Here is a 26,523-nt window from a genome sequence, read left to right as displayed (position 1 = left end):
ATTAACTCAACAGTGAACAAAACCCATGAATCGCACCAGAAATACAGTCTTGGAATGGAATGACAGTAAAAAATGCCCACTTAGCAGAGATAATTAATTCCACTTTGGTTCAAACAACGTTAAGGTTGATTCAACTAGTGTGTGCCTAGTGGTTGTAATCCGAATAATGTAGTGTCTTAACAGGATGGACAAGAAGATTTGTCAACCTCAATTTGATAAGAATGGAGTAAATGACCCGGTGGGAGGGCTTCGAAACGATGAAGGCAGTGGCAAGTTGAGACGTGTCCCATATCGGCTGAGACTGCTAGTCAGTGCGTGTTGGATTGGGGTTTACAGACGGTCTAAACGACAGGTCCAGAAAAGTTCACCGAGTTTATAGAATCGAAGTGTCCAGTCCCTTCAGATGTTATTCGGGGGGATGGTGGGGACTCCACAAGGGTCTGGTCAATTGGGTCGACTCCGGACACCTTTTCCAATGTGCGTAAAATGGTTTTATCTCCTCGTCCTCTTTTCCGGACTAGCAACTTCAGGTGAGTGTACTGAGAAGTTATTTCGATTTATAAGCCTACTCTACTAACATTGAATGAATCCAAACAATGGAAACTAGTCCAAGAGAACAGTAATTGTGGTTATTAGTAATATCTGGTTATAGCAGTTTAGATCACATGGTTAGATTATGTTTGATCAGTAATTATTCTCCTCCATCCCTCACTCGACACATCATTACGAAGGTATGGTGATATTTGGGAGTAGCTGTTCTATGCATTAGACCAGTGAAGTGGTGAAAACATTTACTCATACTGGTGCGTTAAGTGAAGTGGGAACTTGGGTCCATGCGCTGGTTTAGGGTTGGTCGTCTGAGCATTCCGACGTGATTATAAACTGCAGCTTGCCTATCCCCTTAATGACTTTACCGTATTTGTCGGTATTGAGCCAAAGACACATTGTCTTGAGGCTTCATGCAACATAATTCGTTTCCTGCTTTTGATAATGTATATCCGTGCTAGCAAATGGATCCCGAGATTTTGACTGCCCTGTAGGAAGGTCCACCTGTTTCCCGTGAACAAGTCAAAAGGATGTCACTAGTGGCTCATATGAGCTACTATCTTGGCAGATGCACAAAGAACCTCGGTGGATCTGTAATAAACAGATTACAATGAAAATAGGTCAAACTTTAGGCTATTTGGTTATCATGTATACAACTGAGCAAGCTAGACTAATTGCAGTTAGCGTCACTGATATTCCTCTGGAGAACAGTAGAGAACATTAGGCGTATTGAGAGAGGTATGCCTATTTAACCTTGACATAATCTCTGGAAGTGTCCAACTGTGTGCTATAAGTGGATTATATGCATAGGTGCAAGCTGCTTAGGTTTACATTGACATCATGTGCCAAGCAATAATTCATTCATATTAACAGAGTGCCTGACTAATTGTGCAAATAAAGATAGACAATATTGAGCAATTTACTGGGAATATTGAGCAACAAACTGTTGACACTTTTGACCGTCACTAACACAATTGTATAAACTCTCACTCCTTCAAATGTTCACGTACATTTTCTTGATCACAGACATGATACCCCTCCCCCTATGGGAATAATTTAGAATTGTTCAAATATCTTGCATTTAGGTTAATAATCAATCTCATGCCTGTCCTCTGCACTATAGAGACTACGCTTGTGTCAGCACCATGCACAGCTGTTGAGGAACAATCTTGGTAAAGAGGAGTGCATTAATTCACTCTAGGTTGTTTAGGACAACTCTGGGCCAAAGAGAGAAGTTGTTTAGATATTGTAAATATCCCTGTTTCCCTGTTTAGCTAAAACATCAACAGGATACTATCACAATACTCTCTTAACCATTACGTGATTTTCTGCCATTGGTGATAAATGTTCATTCTTGCCATGACTGGGTTTCCTTTCATAATGTATACCTACGTTTCCTTTCTTCGCTTTCCTACGTCTCAACCAGCCTATTTCATGAGCTCGTGGACACGCAATCATGCATGTGTCGGCTTGTCCTGACAATCCTTGTTTACCATCTTGACACACACACACACACACACACACACACACACACACACACACACACACACACACACACACACACACACACACACGAGTTCAGAGTAATAATGAATTGCCTGTGCTGGTTACGTAACCTCCAGATATTTGGTTGGCCCTTTTAACATAGTTAATCACATCTAATTTGCCATAATAGAGAAGGGACACTTCTTTTGCGCCACTGTTATTAGTTCAGGGTCAATATCACTGAGGAAAGTTTTTTGACATGCTAAACAGTCAACACACTTTTTATGCATAAAGTCAAGTTGCACCCTATAAGATAACCTCATAAAGTCAAAGGGTGAAACTGCTTTCTGGGCCTTTCAATGCAAAGCCACTCTTAAAAATCCTGATGATTTTTTCTTTCTTCATGAGAATGGGTTTGGCCCTAAGCTGAAACAATGATTTGATCTCATATCTACTTCCCTGTGCACGACAAAGTTGTTGTGGGGACAGTTCCGTTTTTCTCCAAACTATTTGTCAATAATGTAAACAAAAGGAGTTCCAGTCAACTCTAGTGGGTTTCCTCAGAAAAAATAAACCCGTTCCAGTCATTTAAGATAGCTCATCGGACTCATCTGATGTTGTTTATTCATTCATCAGGAAACAGCTAAGTAATGTACCATGTTGGTAACACTGTACTTGACAGCTGACACAACTTGCCATAACCTGTTACAATATGGTCATAACACTGCCATGACATATATTTAGACCTGTTGTGACATATATTGTGTTATTTTATGGCTGGTTATGACACCTACGTAAGCGACACCTACAAACCTACCACACAAAGGCAAAACATTCCGTTACACCATCAACAGTATGTCTATGTTATATAACATTTTTAAACTGACCATATGAAATTATCATTGTAATTGCGCACACATTGATGTCAGACATGCACCTACCCCAATGCTCCATTGCTGATGACTGGGATGAATGCAGGAGCAGATTTCAGGAGCAGGACAAGACACCCTCTTTTTGATTGATGACTGACATAAGGGCATGTACGTGATTGGCCTATCTGGCTTTTTGATTATGATGGTCATGATGCTTCTTGACAGTGTCAAAGTGTATATTCTACAAGTTATTTAAAATATGATCTAAAAAAACAGGACTGTAAAGAATTCATTACAACAACAACAAAGGATTTAAGAAACAAACGTTTAAACGAAAGGAGACTTGTCAGGGAAAAAAGATCAATTCAATAAATGTGGAGTTTGACACTCTTATGTAGGTGTCATAACCAGCCATAAAATAACGCAATATATGTCACAACAGGTGTAAATATATGGGCCATGACAGTGTTATGATCATGTTATGTCAGCTGTTATGTCATATTATGACATGTTATGACACTGGGGCAAAATTACATGTTAAAATTAATTGATCCATTAAAATATCTGCTCCAGGGTTATCCCCACCCCTAAGTCTCTATGACTACCTGTAAATATGGTGTGTGGAAAAGTTTTCTTCCAAGCATTAGAGTGTTATTGGTGTGGGTGGTAGTGAATTTGTTGCGTTGGACTTAGGCCCGCTTAAAAGACTTTTAAAAAATGCACTTTACTCCAAAACAACAATCTGTGGAGAACTGCTTGAGTCAGTGTTGAGGCCAAGGTGGGAGGTTTGATGGATTCAACTTTTATCCTTTCTTATCGTAAAAAACACTTTTCCAGGCCAATACTACAAGATTAATTGTAGTCTGTTAGTTCTCCCCTGAATTCGGAAAAAAGGGGGAGAGAGGGCAGGAGGTAGAGAGAGTGTCACGCCCTGGTCGAAGTATTTTGTGTTTATCTTCATGTTTGGGTCAGGCCAGGGTGTGGCATGGGGTTTTTGTATTGTGGTGTGTTTTGTCTTGGGGTTTTGGTATGTATTGGGATTGTAGCTAGTGGGTTGATCTAGCAAAGTCTATGGCTGTCTGGAGTGGTTCTCAATCAGAGGCAGGTGTTTATCGTTGTCTCTGATTGGGAACCATATTTAGGCAGCCATATTCTTTGGTTGTTTTGTGGGTGATTGTCCTTAGTGTCCTCTGTGTCAGTTTGCACCAGTTTAGGCTGTTTCGGTTTTCACATTACGTTTATTGTTTTTGTAAAGTTCGTGTTTCATTATTATTAAATAAACATGGATTGCAATAGCCATGCTGCATTTTGGTCCGACTCTCCTTCACACCTAGAAAACCGTTACAGAGAGAGAGAGAGGGGGTGGAGAAAGAGAGAGAGGGAGAGAGGGAGAGTTTGAGTGTAGTGTGTGTGCAGTGGCATGTATTCATGGATGCCAAGGGAAGCCATTCTTCTCCCCAAAGTTGACCAAGAAAAAAATTAACTAAATCATGTCTCTCTGTGTTTCATACATTTCCTTCAATTCGAATTCGCAAGAGGCTGAATGTATCTCACTGGAGAAAGCATCCGAGCGGGTGAAACAGTGCCCCTCTGTCTCTGACAGTATGTGTAGCGTATCTGATGCTGTCTGGTCATAAAGAGCATGGCATTGTTTAATATTATTATTTTTTATTCGTTATTTTACCAGGTAAGTTGACTGAGAACACATTCTCATTTACAGCAACGACCTGGGGAATAGTTACAGGGGAGAGGAGGGGGATGATGAGCCAATTGTAAACTGGGGATTATTAGGTGACCGTGATGGTTTGAGTGCCAGATTGGGAATTGTTGCCACCTGTAGCATTGAATGCAAGGGAAGCCAGCGAGCATTTGGCATCCCTTGATAATTAAAAGTAATAATAACCAATCAGCGTTGACCTAAACTGAGTGAGCTCAGCTGTAAATGTTCCGGGCCACCAAAAGAAAAGTGTCAAGGGAAGCCAGTTTGGATTTGGCTTCAGACCAATCACATTACAACCTAAATGTCATTATTGACAGATTTTTTTGTTGTTGTTGTTGTTGTTGCATTTCGTTGTGTTGTTGTCCTCCGGTGGCTAGATGGGGCGGCAGGGTAGCCTAGTGGTTAGAGCATTGGACTAGTAACCGGAAGGTTGCAAGTTCAAACCCCCCAGCTGACAAGGTACAAATCTGTCGTTCTGCCCCTGAACAGGCAGTTAACCCACTGTTCCTAGGCCGTCATTGAAAATAAGAATTTGTTCTTAACTGACTTTCCTGGTTAAATAAAGGTTCAATAAAAAAAATAAAAGATAGCTAGCTACAATCGTCCCTTTCCTAAATTAGCCATGGATAGAGATAGGGATTTGGACTTGTGGTTTTACTTGATTCTCCACACTGGAGAATTAAGTACATTTATTATAACGGCGATTCTGCTCCAACCTTAAATTCATACATTGTGCCCCTGGCCTGAGAGGATGGAAGTTCAACATGTAGCTAGATGTAGTCGGCTAAGATTAACTAGCTGGCCTGGTGTATGAAAGGAAGGAAGTTAGGCTAGCAAGCAACTATTTTAGCCAGGTAGCCTAGGATAACACAAACTAAAAGTGTGTACTGTATGACAGAGAAGTTGAAAGGGTGCTTGAATAGTGGAGGCAGCTCCTGTTTTCTTTGCGACTTGCAGTAACTCTCCGTGGTTTTAAATCAATAGTTGTTTAGTAGTCCAGAAATCTCTGAAACATTAACTTGATTGACCAGCATGTTGCAAGTTGCAAAGAAAACAGGAGCAGCCTCCACTATTCAAGCACCCTTTCAACTTCCCTGTCATACAGTACACACAGCATGTAGGTCATGTACTCTAACTGTTTGTTACTTGCTATATGTTTTGTGGAATTCAACGGACAGCTGTGGCTCTCCGGTTTTGTAATCAAACAAATGTGTGGTTGAATTTATTCTGCCACTGTGTCTTCTTATTGTCTCGTCCTTAGGGCTATATATCACTGTGTCAAGGCATATGAACTAACAGGTTATAGAGTAAACAACTCAATTATGACAACACATAGGTTGTAATAGGACCTTTTTTTCTGGATTGGCTTCCCTGGTGATTTTACCCATGCACCGTGTGTGTGTGTGTGTGTGTGTGTGTGTGTGTGTGTGTGTGTGTGTGTGTGTGTGTGTGTGTGTGTGTGTGTGTGTGTGTGTGTGTGTGTGTGTGTGTGTGAGAGAGACAGAGAGAGTGAGAGTGAGAGTGATAGTGAGAGTATGTAGCTTGGCCTGTGAATGTAGGTTGTTACCTGAACTCAGCTCCTCCCTCCCACTATGAAAGAGCTCTTGTAAACGTAACCTGTGCTTGTGAAATCTCTGCCCACAAAGGAGCGAGGAGAGTCTTTGTAGTCTTCTTAGGTTTTGTGTTGTTATGTGTAGGAGACCCGGCCCAAGTGCTGTAAGAGAGTCAGGTTTTGTCCGGCGAACTAGGAGTCTGGTCCTAATAGGGGAAGAAAAACTAAACATAGACACGATGTAGGAAATATTGTAATGAACACAATTTCCCAAGTCCGAGGGGAGAGCCGTGCCGATCGGTTGAGTTGCCTTACATCGTTCTTCCAGATCCAATGTAAACCCACCTTCTATTCACATTAAGTAACAACACCTCGTTAGATTTGCACCTACGGTACATTTCAACGCTTTTTTGGTAAGGAAGGTACTCTGTACTGTGTTGATAACATCCACATGCACTCTCTACTGGAGACTGACACATTAATCAATCAATGACTATAATGCAGCAGATTGATTGATTGAAGTTATTTGATGATTAAAAACACATATAGAGCCATAACACAGATTTAATAGCTACTGTATGCAGGTATTCACGGAGACCTTATAGACTAGAGAGAGCGAGAGAGAGAGGTAAGATAAACTGATCTTGGGCTAAAAGATATGCAGGGAGAAGATAATATTGACAGGTTCAAGCAACAGATTTAGAGCAATTGAAGGAACATGTTCATCCCAATGTATGTCACTGCTGTAATAAATTATATCTACTGCAAGCCTACTGCACTGGCATCCTCACGATATGCCATAAAAAAAATCACTGGACAATGGGTGTGGTCAGTAGACGCTAGAAGTCAAAGTCCCAATTCGAAATGTAAACAAGCAAACGAGCCCAACGGACAGAAAGACGGACAAACAAATAAACAGCCCCTTAATATCATCATCTCCAATCTCTCTGGCTGTTCCCACTGAATTCCCCTCCAGTGTCCCAGCTAGCACCATTGGCTCCCTGGAAGTTGTGGGAACGTACGTTTTTGGTGTCCCATTGGTTCTGGGAACGAAGCCATACGTTTCCTGACCAGTAAAACGAGAAGGGTTTAATTACAGACCGCTCCTTGATATCAAGTTACATCCAGTGATGCTTGCCATGGTTACCTAGCCATTTTTTCACGTTGGGACAAAAGTTGTTGACAACTGTAGCATTGTAGCTAAGCCTAACCCTAACTATTTTCCTAACTTTAACCTCATTCTCTTAACCTGCCACATTAATTCATCTAACTTGTCACGTTAATTATCCTAACCTGCTATGTAAACAAATAATCTGTGTCGAGAATAGGAATGACCACATCATGAAATGCCCCGAATTGTGGTCTGACAAAATTTTGCTATGGTTTCCTAAAAGTTTTCCTGGGAGGTTTTATTAACGTTTTGAGAACACCAATTATAGTTTTTTTTTTAATGGAAAGTTTTCTTAGCGTTCTCGGAACAAGGTGTGAACATTATTTTAAATAGAACCATCTGGAAATCTGTAGGAAACATTATGCTGAAGTACTGAAATTCCCACAGAAGAAAGTTGTTTTTAATGTTCTTGGAACTATGTGAGTACATGACTTTAAAGAGACCATGAGGAAACCTGTAGGAAACGTTATGCTGAAGTACTGAAATTCCAACAGAAGAACATTGTTTCGTAATGTCCTCTTTACTATTTGAGAACATTCCCAATGTCAAACCAGTAGGATAACATTTATAGAACATTACAAAAATTGAAATGAAATGTAATAATGTTTGAACTTTTAAGAAACATTCTGATAAAGTAATGAAATACCATTAAATTTTTTTGTGAAGTTCCTTAAATGTGCTGAGAATGTTCCAAAGCCAAGCAACTATCCTGCACCATTCCCATAAAGAAAGGTTATGCAGAAGTACTGAATTTCCCACCTAAGAAACATATGGTTCTCAGAATATTATTCACTAGCTGGGTATCCTGCATATTACATTTACATTTAAGTCATTTAGCAGACGCTCTTATCCAGAGCGACTTACAAATTGGTGCATTCACCTTATGACATCCAGTGGAACAGTAGTGCATCTAAATCTTTTAAGGGGGGTGAGAGGGATTACTTTATCCTATCCTAGGTATTCCTTAAATTTCACTACTTCAGCATCGCGTTTCATACAGGATTCATACAGGATCATGGATCTATTTAAAGTAATGTTCTCAAATTATTCAGGGAACGTTAAAAAACAACGTTCTTCTGTGAGAATTTCAGTACTTCAGCATGTTTTCTGCAGGTTTTCTCATGATTCTATTTAAAGTCATGTTTTCAGAACATCAAGAAAACTTAAAACAAGAAAACATTAGTAATGTTCAAAGAACATTCTAAGAATGTTATTTAAAAACATATACATTCCGTTCTCAGCGTCAATAAAACTCTATCCTCTATCTTGTTAAGTATGTTCAGGTGTGTTGGCCGCTCCCACTAATTGGCCACACCTGATCTTAACCTTTTCACACACGAGTTCCAAATATCTCTAACAGTAGCCCCAGCATGAGTTGTTTTATGCACGTGATGTCAGAATGCACTCAATGTTCCAAAATGTGATTGTTACGCAACAGGACAGTTAACTGGGTTGAATGCAAATTATCTATAGGCTATGTTTCAACTTGTCAATTTCAAGTTTTTATTTTCTAACAACAGTTGGAATTGAGGTGTGTTCCGCCGCTTCATTAACTCCATTTCACTGTTGCAGACCATTTATGTTTGAGGCTTTACTGAACCGGACAAACTTCTATCTTCGAGGAGAGCCTAAGCCATTCCTGAGTGTTTCCGCAGACATTTGCGTAGTCTTGCACAAACTTTTTCCATGTGCGGCACATTTTCTGGCTGGCGCTCGCATTGCTTTCATTGTTGTTTTCCTTACAAATAATAACTTTGGACATGTGTTCTTTTCTATCAAAGTAAGTGCCTTATTTTCTGTATAGTGTTTCTACTGTCACGCCCTGACCTTAGATATCTCTGTTTTATATTTATTTTGGTTAGGTCAGGGTGTGACTAGGGTGGGTACTCTAGTGTTGTATGTCAAGGGTTGTTGTAGTTCTAGGGTTTTTGTATTTCTATGTTGCCCTGATATGGTTCCCAATCAGAGACAGCTGTTTATCGTTGTCTCTGATTGGGGATCATATTTAGGCAGCCCTGTTTCCCACTTTCTGTTGTGGGATCTTGTCTATGTGTAGTTTCCTGTCAGCACTCGTTTGTATAGCGTCACGTTTTGTTTTTGTTATTTTGTTAGTTTGTTCAGTGTTTCATTCTTTAAATAAATAAGAATGTACGCATGCCACGCTGCGCATTGGTCCGATCCTTACGACGAACGTGACGGTAGCAGACAGTATATATGTATGGAGCATAATGTATTTACAGTTCTATTTACATGTTTTTAAGTGCTGGCGACAAATAATGCATTCTGATTATTGCATAGATTGTAATGGATACCTATGATGTGTGTAAAATACTTTTTTGAAGGTTGTACGGATTATGATGAGCTAATGCTAAGCTATTTGCCAGCTATGTGTGGCGCCATGTTTGTTGACATTATACAATGCATTGTGGGTGTCACGTAAATGTCTGTCAGACCAAAGATATTATAATGAGGTGACGGAATGGTTCACTCATCTTTTGAGTAAACATCCGGAAGTGAATGAAGGGAAGTGAATGATCGTAGATGAAACACCCCTTTCAACATGCATACTGCATATAGACCAAACTTATCTTGTCTCCTGTTATCTTTTGTTGACCCCAAAAAACAAACATGGTGGCGCGCACAAACTACCCATCGTCGGATTACATTTGATTTTTTAGAAAGTGTGTTCTGCCTCTTCATTAACTCCATTTCACTGTTGCAGACAATATATGTTTGAGGCTTTTCTGAGCCGGACAAACTTCCCTCTTCGAAATGATCAATGGTGAACTCACCTGTGATGTGATGAATTGTAAATAGGAATTTCTATTAGCTAATTCATAATGTAGTTTCTGACCGCTTGTGTTATGTCAATCATTCCTCAGTTAGCGCTAGGACTGATGTAGCCTCCATTTTCTGGTTTGGATGATTGTGTTATGCTGTCACGACTTCTGTGAATGTCCAAAAATAAACTGGTCACATTCAGGACCAAGCTTTGTAAGGACTGTGTTTGTGCAAAATGTTTCTGTGAAAAAAAACAGTGTGGCCAGCTGAAAGTGTGGCAACCGACTGTTGCGTCAGTTAAAACTGGGCGTTCTAAATAAGTGTTCTAATCACACCGGTTTGAGGGTAAGCTGCAGGGACCACTGTAGAATGATCACGCTCATTTGTTGGTACATGTCAAAGTGCTTGGTACGTGGTGAGTGCTTGTTTCCTTTGAAATGGGTCTGTTTGAATAGACAAATTAAATACATGGCATGCGAGCTCCATCCTGGTGGCACAGTGGACTGTTTTCATGGCTACAGAACAGAAGATCATAGGTTTGAATCTCATTGATGCCGTGACACCATAAAAAAAGAAACGTGTTTGCATGATTAATGCTTAATCAAATACATTTTCTTGCGACCTATCTGTGCTTGGGGTTAAAAACAGTTAACACAAACTAAGCAATCAGTGTGTTCTCAGAACAGTTTTTAATTACCTTCAACTAACCTATAATTTCTTAAAACCTCCCAGTAAAATGTTCAGGGAACCATAGTAAAATGTTGTCAGAACCTCCCTTCAACCTAGAAATGTAAGTTCCTAGAACAGGTGACATTTTCACTTCTGTTCTCAGAATGTGTAAAAAACATTCAGTTTTACCAAACGTATTGTATGGCTTCATTCCCAGATCCAATGGCAAACCAAAAACATACGTTCCCACAACTTCCAAGGAACCAAATATGCTAGCTAGGCAGCTTATAATTGCTTTCACATTATAAAAGAAATGTAACACAAATTCAAATGGTATGCATCTCATAGTGCGATCTTTAAGATAATGACCTAACATACTTGAGTTTGGATGAACCTACTGTAAATAGGTACTGTGTGAGAACCAGTTTAGTCTACCTCCCCTTCCCTTTCCGCTCTCCAACTCCCCCCCCATCCTCCGTGCTCCAGTTTCCTGGTGGAAGATAAATGTGTTGGGGAAGGAGGGTGATGCTGGCCTATGTGCGGTAGCCCCATTCCCCTCACAACAAAAGCCAGTGTGGAGTCTGCTGTGGACAGACAAAGTGATTGGCCCAGGTCTGAGCCTCCTCCTCGTCCTCCTTCTGCCAGCCACGGTCATTAACTGGGACTGATATAGACCAAGCTAGCCAGCTCGGAGCTCCTAAATCGAGGCCTTTTTCTCGTCCCTGAGAATTTTGCCATTTCCCGAGGCAGGCCCAATCAGTCTGCCGCCACCAACCCCCCCAGCCACCACCACCCACAACATCCCCTCAAGGATTTTGGGCAATTTAAAACACATTAGGGCCAGGGGGAACTGGGTGCGCTCCTCTGGTGTTGGTGATGAAGGAGGGCCCTCTCTGTCTAATGTACAGTGGGGCTGGTTACTGGTAATGTGGCCTACAGGAAGCCCTCGGCGCTGCTGATAAGGAAAATACAGGTTCCTAGGGAGCCGAGCCCAGCAGCTGTTTTCCCAGCTACATGCGTGAACTCATTAGATGAACAAGCATCCAGTCTTTATGGACCCATAGGCTTATAGCCATATCAAAAACCCTCTCAGCACGGGAGGGATGCATTCATTGTCCAATCAAATCAAATCCAATTTAATGCGCTGAATACAACAGGTGTGAATACAACCTTACCGTGAAATGCTTACTTACAAGCCCTTAACCAACAATGCAGTTCAAGAAATAGAGTTAAGAATATATTTACTAAATAAACTAAAGTAAAAAAAAGATTATTTTTTAAAGTAACACAAGAAAATAACATAACAATAATGAGGCTATATACAGGGGGCACCGGTACCGAGTCAATGTTAGTCGAGGTCATTTGTAAAGTGACTATGTATAGATAATAAACAGCGAGTAGCAGCAGTGTAAAAAGAAAGGGGGGGGGGGGGGGTGTCAATGTAAACAGTCCGGGTGGACATTTGATTAATTGTTCAGCAGTCTTATGGCTTGGAGGTAGAAGCGGTTGAGGAGCCTTTTGGTCCTAGACTTGGCACTCTGGTACCGCTTGCCATGCGGTAGCAGAGTCTATGACTTGGGTGACTGGAGTCTTTGACAATTTTGTGGGCCTTCCTCTTGCACCGCCTAGTATATACAGTGGCTTGCGAAAGTATTCACCCCCTTGGCCATTTTGTTGCCTTACAAGCTGGAATTAAAATAGATTTTTGGAGGGTTTGTATCATTTGATTTACACAACATGCATACCACTTTGAAGATACAAAATATTTTTTATTGTGAAACAAACAAGAAATAAGACAAAAAAAACAGAAAACTTGAGTGTGCATAACTATTCACCCCTCCAAAGTCAATACTTTGTAGAGCCACCTTTTGCAGCAATTACAATCTCTTGGGGAATGTCTCTATAAGCTTGGCACATCTAGCCACTGGGATTTTTGCCTGTTCTTCAAGGCAAAACTGCTCCAGCTCCTTCAAGTTGGATGGGTTCCGCTGGTGTACAGCAATCTTTAAATCATACCAAAGATTCTCAATTGGATTGAGGTCTGGGCTTTGACTAGGCCATTGCGAGACATTTAAATGTTTCCCCTTAAACCAGTTGAGTGTTGCTTTAGCAGTATGCTTAGGGTCATTATCCTGCTGGAAGGTGAACCTCTGTCCCAGTCTCAAATCTCTGGAAGACTGAAACAGGTTTCCCTCAATAATTTCCCTGTATTTAGTGCCATCCATCATTCCTTCAAATCGGACCAGTTTCCCAGTCCCTGCTGATGAAAAACATCCCCACAGCATGATGCTGCCACCACCATGCTTCACTGTGGGCATGATGCTCTTGGGGTGATGAGAGGTGTTGGGTTTGCGCCAGACATATCTTTTTCCTTGATGGCCAAAAAGCTCAATTTTAGTCTCATCTGACCAGAGTACCTTCTTCCATATGTCTGGGGAGTCTCCCACATGCCCTCTCTTGGCAGGTTTGTTGTTTTTTAATAATGGATTTAATGGTGCTCTGTGGGATGTTCAAAGTTTAAAATATTTTTTATAACCCAACCCTGATCTGTACTTCGCCACAACTTTGACCTGTTTGGAGAGCTCCTTGGTCTTCATGGTGCCGCTTGCTTGGTGGTGCCCCTTGCTTAGTGGTGTTGCAGACCTTGGGGCCTTTCAGAACAGGTGTATATATACTGAGATCATGTGACACATAGATTGCACACAGGTGAACTTTATTTAACTAATTATGTGACTTCTGAAGGTAATTGGTTTCACCAGCTCTTATTTAGTGGCTTCATAGCAAACGGGGAAGATGTGGATATCGATTAAGACACCCCTATGCACCTCTCTGATTCAGAGGGGTTGGGTTAAATGCAGAAGACACATTTCAGTTGAATGCATTCAGTTGTACAACTGACTAGGTATTTCCCTTATATGCACATTTTTGTTTTATGTTGCGAAATGTTTTGCTATGGTGTGCCCTAATGAATACAACCCTGTACTAACGCTCATATCTTCCCAGAGGTTTTAGAGTACTAGATCATGATCTGCTTGGTCATTGGGTTGAACAGCATCCCTGGTGCCTACCCATATAAAAGGGGTATTGTACTCTCTACAAAATGTGGTTTGGCTATCCATTTTAACGGGACAGAACACTTCTTCTAATTACACTGAACAAAAATATAAATGCAACATGTAAAGCGTTGGTCCCATTTTTCATGGGCTGAAATAAAATATCACAGAAATGTTCCATACGCACAAATTTGTTCACATCACTGTTAGTGAGCATTTCTCCTTTGCCAAGATAATCCATCCACCTGACAGGTGTGGCATATCAAGAAGCTGATTAAACAGCATTATCATTACACATGTGCACCTTGTGCTGGGGACAATAAAAGGCCAATCTAAAATCTGCAGTTTTGTCACAAAACATGTCACGGATGTCTCAAGTTTTGAGGGAGCTTGCAATTCGCATGCTGACTGCAGGAATGATCACCAGAGCTGTTGGCAGATAATTTAATGTTCTTTTCTCTATCATAAGCCGCCTCCAACATTGTTTTAGAGAGTTTGGCAGTACATCCAACCCGCCTCACATCCAACCGGCCTCACAACCGCAGACCATGTGTATGGCGTCGTGTGGGCGAGTGGTTTGCTGATGTCAACGAACACAATTACATTTTATCAATAGCAATTTGAATGCACAATTGTACTGTGATGAAATCCTGAGGCCCATTGTGAGGCCCATTTTTATTTAAAGGTATTTGTGACCAACAGATGCATATTTGTATTCCCAGTCATGTGAAATCCATTGATTAGGGCTTGATGAATTTATTTCAATTGACCGATTTCCTTATATGAACTGAAATTGTTGCCTGTTGCATTTATATTTTTGTTCAGCATAATAACCTAGAGCAGTCCAATAAACTAGTCATGAGACTCATTTAGAATATTTAAATGTTATTATAAAATAAATAGCTCGTCAGATTCATTCCTCAGTCCAATTGATTTTGTTGTTTCATCCTAAATTATTTACAATAAAGGTGAAATGATTGTTATTTGTACCCTGTTTGAACTACCATGGCAACACGCACGAAGGCACGCACACACACACACACACACACACACACACACACACACACACACACACACACACACACACACAAAGAAAGAAAGAACACAAAGCACACAGAGCAATCTTAACTCGGACGACACCTGAACAGAATAAGCCGGGATTCTGATTTAACTGGGGCCAAGATCATTTAGTACAGTTTTTTTCATTTGCTTTGTCACTATTTAACACGTATGTGAAACTTCAAAACACTTAGTACAAAACTCCACACTGGTAACACTTGTAATGCAGCAAGTCTTATTCTAAACCTTATATTGTGCATTAATTTTGTTTGTAGACATGTCTCACCACACAACCATTGATCCAAAATATGAATATACTGATATAATTACAACATAGGTGTACTGTAATAAAATTAAACTAAGTTAAATTAATGAAAAAACATCATGATTGGAAGGTACTAGTTTGCATCAAGCCTGTCTTGAGCATTTGACCATTGGTTCTTATCTACAGTGCCTTGCGCAAGTATTCGGCCCCCTTGAACTTTGCGACCTTTTGCCACATTTCAGGATTCAAACATAAAGATATAAAACTGTATTTTTTTGTGAAGAATCAACAACAAGTGGGACACAATCATGAAGTGGAACGACATTTATTGGATATTTCAAACTTTTTTAACAAATCAAAAACTGAAAAATTGGGCGTGCAAAATTATTCAGCCCCTTTACTTTCAGTGCAGCAAACTCTCTCCAGAAGTTCAGTGAGGATCTCTGAATGATCCAATGTTGACCTAAATGACTAATGATGATAAATACAATCCACCTGTGTGTAATCAAGTCTCCGTATAAATGCACCTGCACTGTGATAGTCTCAGAGGTCCGTTAAAAGCGCAGAGAGCATCATGAAGAACAAGGAACACACCAGGCAGGTCCGAGATACAGTTGTGAAGAAGTTTAAAGGCAGATTTGGATACAAAAAGATTTACCAAGCTTTAAACATCCCAAGGAGCACTGTGCAAGCGATAATATTGAAATGGAAGGAGTATCAGACCACTGCAAATCTACCAAGACCTGTCCGTCCCTCTAAACTTTCAGCTCATACAAGGAGAAGCCTGATCAGAGATGCAGCCAAGAGGCCCATTATCACTCTGGATGAACTGCAGAGATCTACACCTGAGGTGGGAGACTCTGTCCATAGGACAACAATCAGTCGTATATTGCACACATCTGGCCTTTATGGAAGAGTGGCAAGAAGAAAGCCATTTCTTAAAGATATCCATAAAAAGTGTTGTTTAAAGTTTGCCACAAGCGACCTGGGAGACACACCAAACATGTGGAAGAAGGTGCTCTGGTCAGATGAAACCAAAATTGAACTTTATGGCAACAATGCAAAACGTTATGTTTGGCGTAAAAGCAACACAGCTCATCACCCTGAACACACCATCCCCACTGTCAAACATGGTGGTGGCAGCATCATGGTTTGGGCCTGCTTTTCTTCAGCAGGGACAGGGAAGATGGTTAAAATTGATGGGAAGATGGATGGAGCCAAATACAGGACCATTCTGGAAGAAAACCTGATGGAGTCTGCAAAAGACCTGAGACTGGGACGGAGATTTGTCTTCCAACAAGACAATGATCCAAAACATAAAGCAAAATCTACAATGGAATGGTTCAAAAATAAACATATCCAGGTGTTAGAATGGCCAAGTCAAAGTCCAGACCTAAATCCAATCGAGAATCTGTGGAAAGAACTGAAAACTGCTGTTCACAAATGCTCTCCATCCAACCTCACTGAGCTCGAGCTGTTTTGCAAGGAGGAATGGGGAAAAATGTCAGTCTCTCGATGTGCAAAACTGATAGAGACATACCCCAAGCGACTTACAGCTGTAATCGCAGCAAAAGGTGGCGCTGCAAAGTATTAACTTAAGGGGGCTGAATAATTTTGCACACCCAATTTTTCAGTTTTTGATTTGTTAAAAGAGTTTGAAATATCCAATAAATGTCGTTCCACTTCATGATTGTGTCCCACTTGTTGTTGATTCTTCACAAAAAAATGCAGTTTTATATCTTTATGTTTGAAGCCTGAAATGTGGCAAAAGGTCGCAAAGTTCAAGGGGGCCGAATACTTCCGCAAGGCACTGTACATTGCAGTAAATGTCCAGGGCCAAACGGGCACCCAGGGCATGTGCCACGTGGCCCCCGACCTCTAGAAAGACCCAACCCCCCCAAAATGGCCCTGTTGTCACGCCCTGACCATAGAGAGCTTTTTATTATCTTTGTTGGTTAGGTCGGGTTGTGACTAGGGTGGGTTATCTAGGTGATTTATACATTTATGTTGGCCTGGTATGGTTCCCAATCAGAGGCAGCTTTTTATCGTTGTCTCTGATTGGGGATCATATTTAGGCAGCCATTTCCCCATTGTGCTTTGTGGGATCTTGACTATGTATAGTTGCCTGTGAGCATATTTGTAACTTCACGTTTCGTTTTGTTCGTTTATTGTTTTGTTTTGCTTTGCTTTGAGTTTCACTAAGAAATAAAAAGATGTGGAACCCAGATCACGCTGCGCTTGGGTCCACTTATTATAACGAACGTGACACCTGTAAATGTCCTCATTTTTATTTATTTTTTTTATTTCACCTTTATTTAACCAGGTAGGCTAGTTGAGAACAGGTTCTCATTTGCAACTGCGACCTGGCCAAGATAAAGCATAGCAGAGTGAACAGACAACACAGAGTTACACATGGAGTAAACAATTAACAAGTCAATAACACGGTAGAGAAAAAAAAGGGGAGTCTATATACAATGTGTGCAAAAGGCATGAGGAGGTAGGCGAATAATTACAATATTGCAGATTAACACTGGAGTGATAAATGATCAGATGATCATGTACAGGTAGAGATATTTGTGTGCAAAAGAGCAGAAAAGTAAATAAATAAAAACTGTGGGGATGAGGTAGGTGAAAATGGGTGTGCTATTTACCAATAGATTATGTACAGCTGCAGCGATCGGTTAGCTGCTCAGATAGCTGATGTTTGAAGTTGGTGAGGGAGATAAAAGTCTCCAACTTCAGCGATTTTTGCAATTCGTTCCAGTCACAGGCAGCAGAGTACTGGAACGAAAGGCGGCCGAATGAGGTGTTGGCTTTGGGGATGCTCAATGAGATACACCTGCTGGAGCGCGTGCTACGGATGGGTGTTGCCATCGTGACCAGTGAGTTGAGATAAGGCGGAGCTTTGCCTAGCATGGCCTTGTAGATGACCTGGAGCCAGTGGGTCTGGCGACGAATATGTAGCGAGGGCCAGCCGACTAGAGCATACAAGTCGCAGTGGTGGGTAGTATAAGGTGCTTTAGTGACAAAACGGATGGCACTGTGATAAACTGCATCCAGTTTGCTGAGAAGAGTGTTGGAAGCCATTTTGTAGATGACATCGCCGAAGTCGAGGATCGGTAGGATAGTCAGTTTTACTAGGGTAAGCTTGGCAGCGTGAGTGAAGGAGGCTTTGTTGCGGAATAGAAAGCCGACTCTTGATTTGATTTTCGATTGGAGATGTTTGATATGGGTCTGGAAGGAGAGTTTGCAGTCTAGCCAGACACCTAGGTACTTATAGGTGTCCACATATTCAAGGTCATTGTTCATGCACCTGGGGAAAAACCTTTTTGCATGGCGAATCCAAGCCTCGGATAGGTCTGAATTGATGTCATTGCATGCCTCATCCATGGCCTGAAGGAGGGTGGTATAATGCTTATGTCTAATGTGACTCAGTTCACCAGAGTTGTGGGTTCGATTCACACTGAGATCACATACAAAAATGTGTGGACTCACTCACTGCGTAAATGGCATATAAACAGTGTTATCCAAAGCAATTTTAGTAAAGCAGTGGAAACCCCCCAATCAAGAAGACCCCAGCGACTTAATTTTGTAAACGTATTTACTTATACCTTTGTTACATACAGTTTACATTGTTATAATTCTCTAAGTCTTCGGTGATGTTTATAAAGTGTAATACTAGGATGGAAACTCCAAATGGAATACATTTCAACTCTACAGTATATCTGACATGGTACAGGGGTCTTTTTTTAAGCCCATAAACATGTGTGTGAGATGTATACATTTTTTCAAAGTAGATTTGTTTAAGATTACCAAGAAACACTCTATCGTTATTGGCCAAGACAAAGGAGCGGATCGTGGACTACAGGAAACGGAGGGCCGGGCACACCCCCATACACATGGACTGGGCTGTAGTGGAGCGGGTTTGAGAGCTTCAAGTTCCTCTGTGTCCACATCACTAAGAATATATCATGGTCCATACACACCAACACAGACACGACAATGCCTCTTCCCCCTCAGGAGGCCGAAAAGATTTGGCATGGTCCCTCAGCTCCTCAAAGTTATACAGCTGTACCATCGAGAGCATCTTGACTGGCTGCATCACCGCTTGGTATGGGAACTGTTTGGCATCTGACCGCAAGGCACTACAGAGGGTAGAGCGTATGGCCTAGTACATCACTGGGGCCGAGCTTCCTGCCATCCAGGACCTCTATACCAGGCGGTGTTAGAGGAAGGGGAAATAGAGGATTTTTTTTTAAAGACTCCACCAACCCAAGCCATAGACTGTTTTCTCTTCTACTGCACAGCAAGCGGTACCCATGCACCAAGTCTGGAACCAACAGGACCCTGAACAGCTAATCAAATGGCTACCTGGACTACCTGCATTGAGCCTTTTTTGGACTAACTCTCTTGCACTTACTCTATGCACACATATGCATACTGATGCCACACACACACACTCACACATACAGTCCTCACACTGACACATACACTGCTGCTACTGTCTATCTATCCTGATGCCTAGTCAGTTTACACCTACCTATATGTACAGTACATAGCTACCTCAACTACCTCGTCCACGGCACATCGACTCAGTACTGGTACTCCCTGTATATAGCCATGTTATTTTCTACTCACTAAAATATATAGTCATGTTATTTTTATTAGTTATTCACTGTATTTATTCCCCGTGTCACTATTTCTGTTTTCTTTTTTTATCTTTAACTCTGCATTGATGGGAAAGGACCCGTAAGTAAGAGTTTCACTGTTAGTCTACACATATTGTCTATGAAGCATGTGACAAATAAAATTGTATTAAGTTATAGTAAAATAAACTTTAACAAATGAGAAGACAATCATATCAAAAGTAATGTGATCAAAGCAATGACTTTATATGAACATGTATTGCAATGTGAAACATTTATTTCTAGATGAAACACTGATTAAGTTTGGTGAAAAATGACTGTATGATTTGATTTTGTGGTGTGGTAGTTAGTAAATTGAAAATGTGCTTAGAGTTTTGAAGCAACTGTCTTTTCAATTATCTGTTTTTAGTTTTGTACTAAGAGTTGTGAATCTCATACTTATTGAAATTGCACTAAAGCGATTGAAAACAAATGTAAGATCAGATGAAAACAGAGATGATCGGCCGAGTACTGATGTAATGTTGTTTTGTAGTGAAACAGAAACTGTTGAGTGATTAAGAATGTCACTTCCTGATTCTGTGTTCGAGTCCAGGCTCTGTCGCAGCCGGCTGCGACCGGGAGACCCGTGGGCACAATTGGCCCAGCGTTGTCTGGGTTAGGGGAGGGTTTGGCTGGCAGGGATGTCCTTGTCTCATCGCGCACTAGCGACTCCTGTGGCGGGCCGGGCGCAGTGCACGCTGACACGGTCGCCAGGTGTACGGTGTTTCCTCCAACACATTGGTGTGGCTGGCTTCCGGGTTAAGTGGGCATTGTGTCAAGAAGCAGTGCGGCTTGGTTGGGTTGTGTTTCGGAGGACTCACGACTCTCGACCTTCACCTCTCCTGAGTCCGTACGGGAGTTGCAGCGATGAGACAAGACTGTAACTACCAATTGGATACCAAAAGATAGGGGAGAAAAAAAGGTCACAAAAAAAATGCAATAATAGTTAATAATGTCTCTTCCTGGGACTGTGTTTGTGTGTGTGTGTTTTTGTGTGTAGACCACACTGCAGACTCCATTCTGCAGGTGTCACTCAATCCATTATCTGGAACAGGGAAAATGCTGCCAATTCTTTTCTCTCTTTAATTTCCAGCATTTTCTCTGTAATGTGTGGGTGTGAGCGTCTGTTGGTACACAAACATCCATAACATACAGTATTGATGTATGTATGTACTGTATGTTATGGATGTATGTTTACTAGTGTTTCTGTTGCATAACTACTATGCTGTGCTGTGTTCCTGTGGCTTCAGGCGTGTTACCGGTCAGTGGGATGAGAGTGTACACGTCGGGGGAGGTGGAGGCGGTGAACGGCACAGATGTGCGGCTGAAATGTACCTTCCAGAGCAGCTCGCCCATCACCCCAGCAACGCTCACTGTCTCATGGAGCTTCCGCCCCCTCGAACCTGGCCGTGAGGAGTCAGTGAGTCACTCTGGCTGATTGTAGAACCCTCTGGGTAGTTCAGAGACTGTGTGTGTGTGTTTATAGTCTGCATTCTGTTGTTTGTCAAGGACCTCTGAGTCAACCATCAACCTCCTTGTCAGCGTCATTTAGGAATCTGGCTGAACCGTTTAGAAAAATGACCTTGTTTTGGAAGCTCTATTAGAGGCGACAATCTAGTAAATTAGATGCAATTAACTGCCCTCTAATGAGATGCAATTTGATCTCATTAAGCATTGTACCAATATATGCCAGGTGTTCTACTACCATGAGAGGCCTTACCCTCCCCCAGAAGGGCGTTTCCATAAGCGGGCAACATGGGCGGGTGATATCATGGGGCGGGACGCCTCCATCGTGGTGCGTGAGGTCAAGTTCACCTACAACGGGACGTTCAGCTGCCAGGTGAAGAACCCTCCGGACGTCCACGGCAACGCGGGGGAGGTGAAACTGACCGTGGTCACCACAGGTTAGTGTCTGTCTACTGTGAAGCGTACAAGGGTGCTGGGTTAAAATATACTGTAGCCGTGTCTGCTGTCCAATCTTTGGCCTCAGGCTGTGAAAACCTCACAGCAATCTTTACAAAACCAATCTTGCCCATTTGTCATTTATTCAATCCAGCAGCTCCCTTCTCACAGTAGGTACGAGCTGACATTGTAATGGGATAATATGTTTGCTGTTGATACATTAAAAAAAATCCTAAAACATCCCATAAGGTCATCATTATGTACCTCCCCTGGGAACCAGCCATCTATTCCTGTTTGAGTAGAGAGTTTCCATTTAGTCTATTTATTTCCCCCTCTTTTCTTTCCAGCCTCCTTCTCTGAGATTGTCATTCTGGCTGTAGCCATCGGGGGCGCCATCATGCTGATGGTCATCCTCCTCGTCATCATCATGTCAATAAGGCAATGTCTCAAGAAGAGACAGGAGGAGTGGGTGGAGGAACTGCCTCGCAGAGAGAGAAAGGACCCTACAGTGTGGTAAGACGGAGAGAGCGAGAAGGAGCGAGAGAGAGTGGGATCTCTCCAACCTGCCTTCCCTCTGGCTGGGCTCTGTGGTGCTTACCTCTGTGACAGGGCTCAGTCAATTGCACTGTCTGCGTGGACACTCTCCTCCGAACCTAGCTTTGGAACCAAAACCTGGATCTATCGTTGGGCAGATGTTTTTACAAAGAGCAGACTTCAATGCTAAAAGTGCCTTAGAATACTACTGTTGATGATCCATCTGCTGGATCCTGTATCTTACCGCCATGCACCTTCTGGAAAGACAGTAGGCCTGCATTAATATTTTCCTGTATATCAAATGGGCTTCTTAACACATTTCCTGTTTAAGTGTAGATGTTTTATGAGATAGTTGTGGAAAATAATGTACAGTATTTCTATTGTGATTTACTACTACCAGTTTCAAACTCTAACATCTGCCAAATCATTTCCCAATCGCATAGGACTTAGTAAGCCAATGCCCATGGTTGTATAGGTACCAGCAGTCTCTCTCTTATCTGGCTCAATGCATTTCAACCGCAAGTTCACGACAAGATGTCTTTACATTTCTGTCTTAGTTTACTGCTGATCAATGATATTATTTGATTTTGTCCTGAAGTGATTTTGTATTTCTAAACAGATGTGTTTTTTTTTATCAGTGAAAATGTTCAACTACTGCAGAAATACTCAAAACGCTGTCAATATTCACTGCAAGACCTAAGGCACTTGCTTAAAGCAGACATTTCTCAAATATTATAATCAACATACAGTTGATTATATCAACATTGTTAAATCATTATTTTCAAGTGATTAAACATTTCAAATAATTGACTATTTCACTATGACTGTCACTGTATTGTGGTTTTTTCGCCTTTAGACGGTTGAAACCTTATGTGTCTGTTTTAGACAGTGCAATTATGGTCAGTTGAACACATCAAATGATATATCAGTAGTGTTCTTTATCTATGTATGGATGAAGGGACTACTTTGCCTCTCATTCTGTTGGGTTTTCAGATCCCTCTGCATTGGGTGCTTCTTTAGGTTTCAATTTAAACAACGTCATGCGTAACCACATATGCCTCACCAACAAAAGCCAACTCTACTACTTGGCGATGGAAGTATTTTTCTTTTTACAACAACAAAATCCAGACCAATTGATTGATCCCGATCAAACATGGTGTTCCAAGATGGTATCGCTTGAAGAGTTGTTATTTTCCTATTCATTGAAGAGGCCTCTCATCTAAAAGGCAAATTCATGCTCAACCTTTCCCGATTTTGATCTCTGCGTGTGCGTATGTTCGTGTTCGTGTCCCTGTTCCTGGCCTTGTCCTCTCTGTGTGTGTGTGTGTGTGTGTGTGTGTGTCTTAGCCACCCTGCAAGGGCCATCCACCTGTATATGGACGATGACGTGCTAGAGGTTGACAGCTCGGACGGTATGATCTCTGAGGCCAGCACTAAGGACCCCAGTTCCTCTGAGGAAGACGACAGGAGCTCTGACTATGACGGAGGTGATGACGCTGACTGAGATAGGGACAGTGGCACCACAGGAGGTTGGTGGCACCTTAATTGGGGAGGATGGACTCGTGGCTGGATGCAGAATAGGTGGAATGGTATCAAACACATCATTTCCATGGTTTCCATGTGTTTGATGCCATTCCATTCGCTCCGTTCCAGCCATCAGGAATGGAGCAGGGCTGGTTTAATGCAGGGTCTTACAGGGACTGAAGCCCCTTGGCCCAAGCCCGTAGAGCACACAAGAGACAAATATATATATATATTCAACTGATGTATATATATATATATATATATATATACATACACACTGTATATATACACTGCATATATACACAGTATATATATATCACAGGAGGTTGGTGGCACCTTAATTGGGGAGGACGGGCTCATGGTAATGGCTGGAGCGGAATAAGTTGAATACACTAAACACATTGTTTCCATGTGTTTTATGCCATTACATTCGTTCCGTACCAGCCATTATCATGAGCCGTCCTCCCCTCAGAAGCCTCCACTGATATAGTTATATTATTATTTATCCAACCACAGGAGCCCACTCTCAATGTTCAAAATACCTCAGCCTAATTTAGCCACAGAGGATCAATAGTTTCAAAAAAAGAACTGTGGATGAAGTTTTATCACAAGCCCATACAGGTAACTCCTAAAATAAAGTTAACATAAAGTGTCTTAAAAGGCATCGATTCTACAAGTGGACCTAAATCATGCCAGGAAAATGCACCCCACACCATAACATATACTTTGTGTCTTTCATTACTCAAGTATTTGCTTTATTTTGGCAGTTACTAGTATGTTTACAGTCGGGAAGGCTGCAATTTAGGCAGCAAGCGCGCCAAATATACAGCTTGTCGCGTTGTGGCCATAGACATACAATCCATAGAAAGGTATTGTAAACTCTTACCCTGGCAATTTGACTGTTAGACTCATGGGTACAATAGCAATGGCTTGCCAGTCCTGATTAATGGGAACGGACATCTATGGATTATATTATACAGTGGCAAGGAAAAGTATGTGAACCCTTTGGAATGACCTGGATTTCTGCATAAATTGGTAATACAATTTGATCTGATCTTCATCTAAGTCACAACAATAGACAAACACAGTCTGCTTAAACTAATAACACAAACAATTATACGTTTTCATGTCTTTATTGAACACACCGTGTAAACATTCACAGTGCAGGGTGGGAAAAGTATGTGAACCCTTGGATTTAATAACTGGTTGTCCCTCCTTTGGCAGCCATAACCTCAACCAATTGCAGCTCAGACCTGCACAACGGTCAGGAGGAATTGTGGACCTTTCCTCTTTACAAAACTGTTTCAGTTCAGGAATATTCTTGGGATGTCTGGTGTGGACCGCTCTCCTGATGTCATGCCACAGCATCTCAATTGGATTGAGGTCAGAACTCCAGAAGGCATATTTTCTTCTGTGGAAGCCATTCTGTTGATGATTTACTTGTGTGTTTTGGGTCGTTGTCCTGTTGCATCACCCAACTTCTGTTGAGCTTCAATTGGCGGACAGATAGCCTAACATTCTCCTGCAAAATGTATTGATAAACTTGTGAATTGATTTTTCCGGCGATGATAGCAAGCTGTCCAGGCCCTGAGGCAGACCCAAACCATGATGTTCCGTCCACCATACTTTACCGTTGAGGTTTTGATGTTGGTGTGCTGTGCTGTGCCTTAGTGTTGTGTGTTCCTCCAAAAAACTCAACTTTAGTTTCATCTGTCCACAGAATACTTTGCCAATATCGCTGTGGAACAACCAGGTGCACTTTTGCAAACTTCAAATGTGCAGCAATGTTTTTATTGGATAGCAGTGGCTTCTTCCGTGGGGTACTCCCATGAACACCATTCTTGTTTAGTGTTTTACGTGTATGGTACTCGTCAACAGAGATGTTAGCATGTTCCAGAGATTTCTGTAAGTCTTTAGCTGACACAAGGATTCTTCTTAACCTCATTGAGCATTCTGCGCTGTGCTCTTGCAATCATCTTTGCAGGACGGCCACTGCTGGGAGAGTAGCAACAGTGCTGAACTTTTTCCATTTCTATATCATTTTTTCTTTCCTGTGACTGATGAACATCAAGGCTTTAAGAGATACTTTTGTAACCCTTTCCAGCGTTATGCAAGTTAACAATTCTTAACCTTAGGTCTTTTGAGATCTCTTTTGTTCGAGGTATGGTTGACATCAGGCAATGCTTCTTGGGAATATCAAATTCACATTTTGTGAGTGTTTTTTTATAGGGCAGGGCAGCTCCAACCAACATCTCATTGATTGGACTCCAGGTTAGCTGACTCCAAGCTCCATCTATTCAATATTGACAAGAAAAATACAATAACTTGTGTTATTAGTTTAAGCACGCTGTGTTTGTCTATTGTTGTGACCTAGATGAAGATCAGATTAAATCTCATGACCAATTTATGCAGAAATCAATGTAATTCAAAAGAGTTCACATACTTTTTCTCGCCACTGTATATGGATTATATCATATTTAAAAAATACATTAGAAGGAAAAACATATAGTTTCGAAACCAAATGCCTACTGCTGAAAAGAGAACCAATCGGTCTGTAGAAACCTTTTATCAGTAACTCCCAAGTAGCTTATCTTGAGATAGACTATTGCCACGACGAGCACATTTGGCCATCACCGATGGCTTCATCTTCATCATTGGGTGAGTCAGTGTGCCACTGGAATGTTTATTTAGTAGCCTACTGTACA

The 26,523-nt window shown here is 41.5% G+C and overlaps 1 protein-coding gene across 1 annotated transcript; it reads left to right on the top strand.

Annotated features, from left to right (window-relative positions):
• The first annotated feature begins 264 nt into the window (after positions 1-264).
• On the top strand, positions 265-25,055 carry LOC115141616 (myelin protein zero-like protein 2). The gene is made up of 5 exons (XM_065000239.1): positions 265-530; positions 21,109-21,278; positions 21,552-21,762; positions 22,108-22,273; positions 23,642-25,055. Exons 1-5 carry the CDS (start codon positions 404-406, stop codon positions 23,796-23,798), a joined length of 831 nt encoding a protein of 276 aa, XP_064856311.1. The 5' UTR covers positions 265-403; the 3' UTR covers positions 23,799-25,055.
• Positions 25,056-26,523: the final 1,468 nt, after the last annotated feature.

Source organism: Oncorhynchus nerka, linkage group LG14, assembly GCF_034236695.1.
Source record: "Oncorhynchus nerka isolate Pitt River linkage group LG14, Oner_Uvic_2.0, whole genome shotgun sequence".
In the NCBI taxonomy this organism is placed as follows: Eukaryota; Metazoa; Chordata; class Actinopteri; order Salmoniformes; family Salmonidae; genus Oncorhynchus; species Oncorhynchus nerka.
Note: the sequence above shows the minus strand (reverse complement) of the source record. Positions and strands in the feature narration are given on the sequence as shown.